The 9,373-nt window shown below is 36.9% G+C and overlaps 1 protein-coding gene across 6 annotated transcripts in view; it reads right to left on the reverse strand.

Moving 5' to 3' along the window:
• The window catches only part of LOC100536629 (NACHT, LRR and PYD domains-containing protein 3), a 33,400-nt gene extending 25,203 nt beyond the window's left edge, over positions 1–8,197 (reverse strand). For 2 of the 6 annotated variants that reach the window (XM_073948098.1, XM_073948097.1), the window contains exons 1-5: positions 7,871–8,197; positions 7,374–7,450; positions 7,046–7,159; positions 5,893–6,006; positions 1,133–1,217 (exon numbers count right to left, since the gene is read on the reverse strand). In XM_073948098.1, coding sequence (XP_073804199.1) covers positions 1,133–1,217; positions 5,893–6,006; positions 7,046–7,159; positions 7,374–7,450; positions 7,871–8,110 — 630 coding nt within the window. In that variant the 5' untranslated portion in view covers positions 8,111–8,197. Of the gene's footprint in view, positions 1–1,132; positions 1,218–5,892; positions 6,007–7,045; positions 7,160–7,373; positions 7,562–7,870 lie in introns of all 6 variants that reach the window. The other 4 variants (XM_073948102.1, XM_073948100.1, XM_073948099.1 and 1 more) reach the window with 4 other exon arrangements.
• Positions 8,198–9,373: the final 1,176 nt, after the last annotated feature.

A 9,373-nucleotide genomic window follows, 5' to 3' on the forward strand; every position in this document is an offset into this window, starting at 1 on the left:
ATTAGCTGATGGACATTACATTTGCATATCACTACGCTGAATGATTTGAGATATTTTACAGATACACCAGTAAGAAATCGCATCAAAACTCAAAAGAAGAAAGCTTTGGGCGAGATGTTTAAGGAGCAGATTGAGGACAAATACCTGATAAATATTTAAATACACAAATAAATGGACATAATTAAATGTGTTTATTTAAACTGTGATTTTAAATGTCATTTAATAAAGCAATAAAACAATGCATTCATACATATCTTTTAAATGTACAAATGACGTTACTATGGTCAGGCGAGCTTCTTAAAAAAATAAAAAAAAAATCTCTTTATAACACAATGGAGTTTACAGCCGAGTCCACTAGTCAAGCTGCACCAGCCTTTCTCCTCATCTGCTCACCGATGACTTCAGAATAGTGCTCTATCTGTTGAGCAACAGTATGTTCTCTAAAAGAAAAATCTGATTCATTCACATTTAACTAAAGCGTTTTATCTTAGTTTTTTTTTTTTTTTTTTAATTTATCAATAAAACAAATGAAAGTTTTTGTTAAATTTGAAATGATAATGTGTTTTAAAGGCATTACCCCTAACCTCCCCAACATTCTGCCTCTCTTATATGGGATGACGTGTCAAATCAAAGGTTACCATACACCAACTTTGGCTCATGGGCGCTAGCCTTGGCATCTCTGCTTTCAACTGTTCTTATTAGCTAACCAAGCACAGGATGCTATGTTTTAGTTTGGTATGTTGCAAGTTGTTTGTCAATAGATGCAGTTGTCATATCCTGATATTTGTAATGTATATTTTATAAAACAGGCCGATGTCAGACTAGATCCAACTATTCTGAGTAAAACTGGTTGAAATATCTAACATTCAGTCAAAAATTACCCTAAATGGTCTCATTTGTGCCTGTAAATGACTGAGAAATCTCAGAATGACCAGGAAATATTATTTTAATATCTGAAAAACCAAAGCAGCACAGACTATTCAGAATACTATTTATTTTGTAGACACTTTTAGTTGGGTCAGGGGCCAACCAAAGCAGATTAAAGATCCAGTTCTCAAGTGTTGTGAATGAATATTCTGTGTTTCATTGAGTTATCTCAGTGACGTTAATGAATCTAAATGAGTTTTTCTACCTGGAAGATGGACTGGAGATTGTCTGTGAAACTCTTGTGTCTCCTGTGAGTCTCGTCTCCTGAATCTGCAGACTCATATTCAACACTGTTAACAGATAAAACTACTTCAATTATACATTTAGAGGCAAACACATACAGATATATCTTACAAACATTGTAAATATTACATGTGCTGTAGTGCTCATAATGAGGAGACAGCAAGGGTTGACTGGGACAATAATTCATGTCGGGAATTTTTTTCAATCTCAGGTCACCTCTGCTGCTATTGTCACCACTACGCTACCATTTTCATGTAATTCTCGACTGCTAATATTGTACTCTATTGTAAATGTATTATTTATTGTATCATGTAGACTACCAGACAAATTATCAATGAATAAAATAATGAATCCTCAAAAACTCAATAGGCTCAAAACTTTCTGCACCTACTGTTATACCTTTAACAGACTCCTAAGTGTATTTTTTTTATTTGTATCTACTGTAAGTCAATTTAGATGAAAACGCCTGCCTGCCAAATGATTATATACAGTTAAAGTCAGAATTGTTACCCCCCCCCCCCCCCCCCTTTGATTTTTTTTTCTTTTTTTTATATATTTCTCAAATGAACAGAGCAAGGAAATTTTCACAGCATGTCTGATACAATTTTTTTCTTCTGAAGAAAGTTAGTGAAGCCTTTAAATGCCACTTTAAGCTGTATAGAAGTGTCCTGAAGAATATCTAGTCTAATATTATTTACTGTCATCATGACAAAGATAAAATAAATCAGTTATTATAAATGAGTTATTAAAACACTGATCACTCTAAACACCACACACTGATCACCTTAAACACCACACAAACTGATCACGTTAAACACCACAAACTGATCACCTTAAACACCACACAAACTGATCACTTTAAACACCACACACTGATCATTTTAAACACCACAAACTGATCACTTTAAACACCACACACTGATCACTTTAAACACCACACACTGATCACTTTAAACACCACAAACTGATCACTTTAAACACCACAAACTGATCACTTTAAACACCACACACTGATCACTTTAAACACCACACACTGATCACTTTAAACACCACACACTGATCACTTTAAACACCACAAACTGATCACTTTAAACACCACACACTGATCACTTTAAACACCACACACTGATCACTTTAAACACCACACAAACTGATCACTTTAAACACCACACACTGATCACTTTAAACACCACACACACTGATCACTTTAAACACCACACACTGATCACTTTAAACACCACACAAACTGATCACTTTAAACACCACACACTGATCACTTTAAACACCACACACACTGATCACTGTAAACACCACACACTGATCACTTTAAACACCACACACTGATCACTTTAAACACCACACACTGATCACTTTAAACACCACACACTGATCACTTTAAACAGTACACACTGATCACTGTAAACACCACACACTGATCACTTTAAACACCACACACTGATCACTTTAAACACCACACACTGATCACTTTAAACACCACACACTGATCACTTTAAACACCACACACTGATCACTGTAAACACCACACACTGATCACTTTAAACACCACACACTGATCACTTTAAACACCACACACTGATCACTTTAAACACCACACACTGATCACTTTAAACACCACACAAACTGATCACTTTAAACACCACACACTGATCACTTTAAACACCACACACACTGATCACTTTAAACACCACACACTGATCACTTTAAACACCACACAAACTGATCACTTTAAACACCACACACTGATCACTTTAAACACCACACACACTGATCACTGTAAACACCACACACTGATCACTTTAAACACCACACACTGATCACTTTAAACACCACAAACTGATCACTTTAAACACCACAAACTGATCACTTTAAACACCACACACTGATCACTTTAAACACCACACACTGATCACTTTAAACACCACACACTGATCACTTTAAACACCACAAACTGATCACTTTAAACACCACACACTGATCACTGTAAACACCACACACTGATCACTTTAAACACCACACACTGATCACTTTAAACACCACAAACACTGATCACTTTCAACACCACACACTGATCACTGTAAACACCACACACTGATCACTTTAAACACCACACACTGATCACTTTAAACACCACACACTGATCACTTTAAACACCACAAACACTGATCACTTTCAACACCACACACTGATCACTTTAAACACCACACACTGATCACTGTAAACACCACACACTGATCACTTTAAACACCACACAAACTGATCACTTTAAACACCACACACTGATCACTTTAAACACCACACACACTGATCACTTTAAACACCACACACTGATCACTTTAAACACCACAAACACTGATCACTTTCAACACCACACACTGATCACTTTAAACACCACACACTGATCACTTTAAACACCACACACTGATCACTTTAAACACCACACACTGATCACTTTAAACACCACACACTGATCACTCTAAACACCACACACTGATCACGTCTACTGCTCAAAATGCTGTAAACAGTGTTCAGGGCTCCAAAATAACCTTTGTGCTTGGTAGCACCGGTGCTCCTAACTTTACAAATTTAGGCGCATCAGCCAAAATTTTGTCGCACCCACCAGTTGTAGGCACCGTCAACTACAAGATTTATACAAACATATTTATTGTATTAAAAATCAACACTAATAAAAAAAATAATAAAATAATAATAATAATATATATATATGCATGCGTGAGGAAAATATGTCTCAACGAAATCCCGTTATCACAAGAAAATACATTTTCATAACAGAACTGAGTGACCAAAGCATACACGGAGTGCTCACCGGCCCTGCACACACCGCTGGACATGAATGAATCTATTAACGGTAGAACTGTGCTGTTCTCACAAGTGCTGTCTGATATTGCACTAATGCTTTTGACACATACTGTACCTTATTATATGCATACATGTTAATAGCAATACCATTTTTTTTTAGGATTAGCGATGCTAGTTTACTAGTGCAAGCCCGCCTGCGATGGTGTACATGGAGTTAAATTTGACATATAACGTTAGCGGCCGCTTGCATGGCGGACAGCATCTGCCAATTATATGAAGGATTAAACAGAAGCTCTCGTGCTAGATGTGGCAAACAGTTTCCTGAAAACTCCACCCCACAGACTTTTCATAGCGGACTTTAAGCTAATGGAAGTCTTCTAGTCTTGGAAAAGTGTAGATGGTGGATTGACATTCAGCACATGATCACTAGTAAGATGTGTCATTATTTGTAACTAGATGGTTTCTAAAACTAAATCTGTCCGCGTTATCTTTATTCTCATCTTCAGCGCTTTACAATTTTTCGCGGTAGTAGTTCTTTCTGTCATCCGAAACCAAAAGGTGCTGAGTGATTGACAGCTGATATTACCCAATCATTTGCGTTCAGTGCCAGAGCAGTGGTGGGCCAATAAGAAGAGCGCGAAGGCGAGGCAAGCATTAAGGACTTGGCTTTGTTTACTGCAACAAGTCGACATGACAACTGTTTTAAACCATTCCTGAGCGCTGCGTTTCGCGTTTCAAGTGCAGACAAAGAGCTTAGAGATGCATCCTGCGTGAATGTCTCCTGAATCCACGCATGTGGTGAACATTTTGCTGTAAAAACTGGTCGCACACAACAATTTTAAGCACTCGCAGAAATGCTCCCAAATATATTTTAAGGTCGCACAGATAAAATTTCGGGCGCATATGCGACCAAAATGGTCGCAATTTCGAGCCCTGGTGTTTGTCATTTATTAAATGTAACACTTCATTAAATTGATCTCATTTATTCACAATGATGCTAGATGCTCACTGAAGACATTTAAAATCTTTTAAGATGAAAATGTGAGAGCACACGCATGAGGACTAAAGCTCCTAGATGACCTGTTCAGCTGCTGTAGTGTGTAATGTGGTAATGTTGTTTATTTTACTGTATAATTTTCTGTTCTCATGGTTCTCTGAATCTTGTATTCTGCTGTCTGTAGTTCGGAAGGTTGTTGTGATCATATACTTGTTAAATGTTTTGCCATCAATAAGAAATAATAATCCTCTCTATCTCTGCTGTCTGAATCTTTCACTGCTTCACCATGACTGTGTTTGCTCTGCTTCTGTCCTCTTTCAGCTCACTTTCTGACTGAATATAGTTTTTGATTTACATGATAATCTTCAGATCATACAAGTGTTTGCTCTCAGAGTTCAGGATTTCAGTAACAGCGCTGTAATATTGATCCATTTTAACATTTACCACTTTAACTTTGCAACATTGATGCATTTTATTAAGATAATCAGAGAAGATCTGAATACATTTTCATCTTAAATCAGTATCTCTCTTGACTATAATTACTTATCAGTGAAATATGGTGTGTTTGTCTCACAAAACTTTCATCTTGTCTAAAATCTCTGGATCACCCACACTTTGCTGACTATTGTAAAAGCCTGTAAACTCACTCTACTAACTCTAACAGTTTGAGTATTAATACTTTAGTCAATTATTACTACTTCAGCACTTCACTGATGATCAGATGTGAGTGTGTGGACATTCAGTTTTAAAGTATCCTGTATTTTGTTCCCTGTAATAAAATGTCTTGACTGGACTAAGAGAATAAAGTGTAATAATGTCTGATCTTCTAGAAACACAAGATCATATAAATGCTGCAGTGTGATCATGTGTGTGTAGAGATGATCTACCTGACAGCAGGTTGTGTGTTTTTACTCCTAAATTTTATTGGTATATCCATAGACACGTCACTCTTCATAGACACACAGCTGGGCTCTGCTTCTGCTCTCTTCTGATGAACTGAGCTAAAACAGAGAAGATTAAAGTTGAGCGCTGCACACACTGCACAAACCTGATATTAATCATTCTTCATTTACAAAAACACTTAAATTAATTTCCTTTATATTTGAACAGAAACTGTCTGAATGTGGAAAATATCAGCAAACACAGATCAAGACTCATTTCTAGTAGAGAAAGCCCAACAGAAATGCAGCACTATTAGAGCAGATTAGAGCTGAAACTAATCATCAAAACACTGAATGAAGCTGACAGTGTAGGTGTGGGAGGAGCTTAATCATGCAGGCGTGTCAATCATCATCACATGACTATATAAGCAGCAGTATAAACTGCACTGTGTCAGCTGACTGTTATTCCCGCCTCCAGCAGCTCCTCTTATCCTCCTCCTCATCACTCAGTCTGCAGAAGGTCACTCATCGGGGGTTTGTCTGCAGAGCTCCAGTCCAGACTTTGAGGACAGCAAGACAAGTTCATTTACCATCATCTATCATGACTGAATGAGCAGGAGAACTCGAGAAATATCAATTCTAGAAACCAAATGTGTTGATCAGCAGCATCTATGAGGCCAACACAACATGATGATGACTGCGCTTCAGTGAAAACAGACTCAGATCAGAGGAATGGCTGATCAGTACAGCACAGAAACAGCAGGGGAAAGTGTGCAGGAAAAGCCCTTTAAGGCAGGAGATCGGGAACACTTTAGTTCAGCTCACAATTCATACTATTAACTACCGGCTTATTATCTGTGGAATGTGAACATATGAACTGCTCATTAGTAGTCATACAGTATGATCTTATTGTGGATCCCTAACCCTACCCAAAACCTAAACCCACCTTCTACCTCACTAACTATTAATAAAGCGCTGATTGGTTTGTTAACACCATCAATTGTGGCCTGAAGTGTAAAGCGGAGATCTTCAAGCACTATCCTGCAGAGCTCAGATACAACATCTAACATCTGAAACCCAACAGATCCACAACACTAATGACCTGATTCATTTATTATGAAAATACTCATCAGCTGCAGATATTAAAGAGATGATCTACCTGACAGCAGCTCCTGTGTTTCCACTCTTAAATTTTACTGGTGGAGTCATAGACGCGTCACTCTTCATAGACACACAGCTGGGCTCTGCTTCTGCTCTCTTCTGATGAACTGAACTAAAACAGAGAAGATTAAAGTTCAGCGCTGCACACACTGGAGTCAACACAGCAGATTTACTCAACATTTCATCATTAAAACACTGTTTAAACAGCACTTCATGATACTTTTCATGATGATTGTACACAATCTTGCTGACTGTGTGTGTTAAATATTGTGACAGATTATTTTGTAGAAAATAATCATATGAAATGTCAAGTGTAGGACTAATACCTGCATCCTGTAGACAAATCCAGATCTGTGTGTGTGTCCTCCATGATGGACCTGAAGAGTTTGATCTCCAGCAGAAACTGATGAACAATCACAGATCTCCAGTCATTGATCAGCCTTCATAATTCAGCTGAATGCAGGAATAGATCAGCAGCTGAGACACTCAAATCCAGAAGCTCATCACGAGTAAACTAATGAAGAATCACAGCGTCATCCGTTTGATTATAATAACATCATACACACATTCACATAAAGCTTGCAGGTTTAGTCCAGACATTAAAGATTTAAAGCTGTTCTGCGCTGGTAAATGGTTGATTCTGTCTGTTTAAAATGGCGACACAGCAACTAAACACTTTCACTTTCGTTTCTGAAGGAGCGGCAGATCATGAGTTCAGTGAAAAACATCCGTCACAAACACTCTAAACAGAGCAGAGAAGAGTCAAACAGCTGCAGGGTTATCAAAGCACCTGCGGAGTTACATTTTACTAGGGTGATTTTACCTGAAGCAGTATAAACACTGGACACAGAGAAGACAGAAGAAACACATACCCGGATATCCTCCGCCGCCTCCTCCTCCTCTTCTTCTTCTTGTGTGGCGAGTTATAGAAAGCAGCGTAAAGCTGAATACCGCCACCTGTTGTACTGGAGTGTGTGTAATAATAATATGTGTACAGTTTGGTCAAATCAGTGTCATAGAGCTCAACGTAGATTTGTAGAAAATAAACTGACTGCTTTCCCATATATAATCTAATCTTTCTTCATGAAGTCTAGCACAGCTTGTGTTATATTCCCCATGTGTGACTGCTCTGATTAGAACAGCTCAGGCATTGAGAGGATCAGGAGTTGTTCTGTTGTGTCGCTGCACTGATAATCCTCTCGTGTGTAACTGCAGATGAAAGCATCGTGTCTCTGTAGTGGTTTAAAGATCAATATGATCATTAAAATATACTGTTAAATAAATTGGAATCATTACAAATAAATAAATACAAAGAAGAGTTAAAATGGATATGATTTACACAACGATGTGTTGCTCTTCGTATTGAATAACTGCCTGAGAAAATGACTTGGAGTGTCCGCTAGGGGGTGATCTAGAGCTGCAGATAGTAGGCGTTGTTTAACTGCACTGTGACCTTTTTTGTTTGTTTTTAATTGCATAACTGTCAGGAACAAACACACAACACAACACAAATAATGAAACACACAAAAAATAATACAACAATGGTAAAAGTCAACAAAAAACAAAGATAAATAAATAAAAAAATAAACTAAATTACACAAAGTATGGTGTACAGCATTTCTACATTCAATGAGTTTAGGAATTGACAGGGGATTCATAAAAAGTGTCATAATATTTGATGCACATCTCATTTTTTTAACAATATCACTGTAGAAATAAACAATTTAAACTCAATACAAAAAATGGCTGTTAATGTGGGAGAAGATTTAGCAGATTTCTGTTTGTGTATGTAAAGCTTTGCCAATAAAATAAAGAGATTAACAATATATTCAAGACATTTGTTGCATTTGTTTTCATAATGAAAAATTACATCTTTTAATGTAAAATAATAACTAAGTTTTGTCCTTTCACAAATATATTTGGCTGATTTTTCCAGAAATTCTTTACAATGTTGCATTCAAAAAACAAAAGGCAAAGGCTCTCTTCATCCACAGATATCCTCCATTTCAATGCGCTTTGATAAAAGAGATTTTACTGGGTAAATTTGATGTAATATTTTAAAATGGATTTCCTTCATTTTATTATTAATAGAATATTTGAAGGGAGTTAACCAGGCTTTTTGCAATTAATATTAACTATAATAGAGTTCCAGAGAAATGTGCCTCTAGGAGTGATTTTATTTTGCTTCTGAAAAATATTACGACTATGTCTGTTAGTACATTTATTATCAGTCAACTCAACACCTTCTAAATGTAGTTTTGGGTTTACAGCAGATTAAAGCAAATATGATTTTTAACAAGTTGAATCATTTTTACAGGGATATATT

This window comes from Danio rerio, chromosome 4 (assembly GCF_049306965.1).
Source record: "Danio rerio strain Tuebingen ecotype United States chromosome 4, GRCz12tu, whole genome shotgun sequence".
Taxonomy (NCBI): Eukaryota; Metazoa; Chordata; class Actinopteri; order Cypriniformes; family Danionidae; genus Danio; species Danio rerio.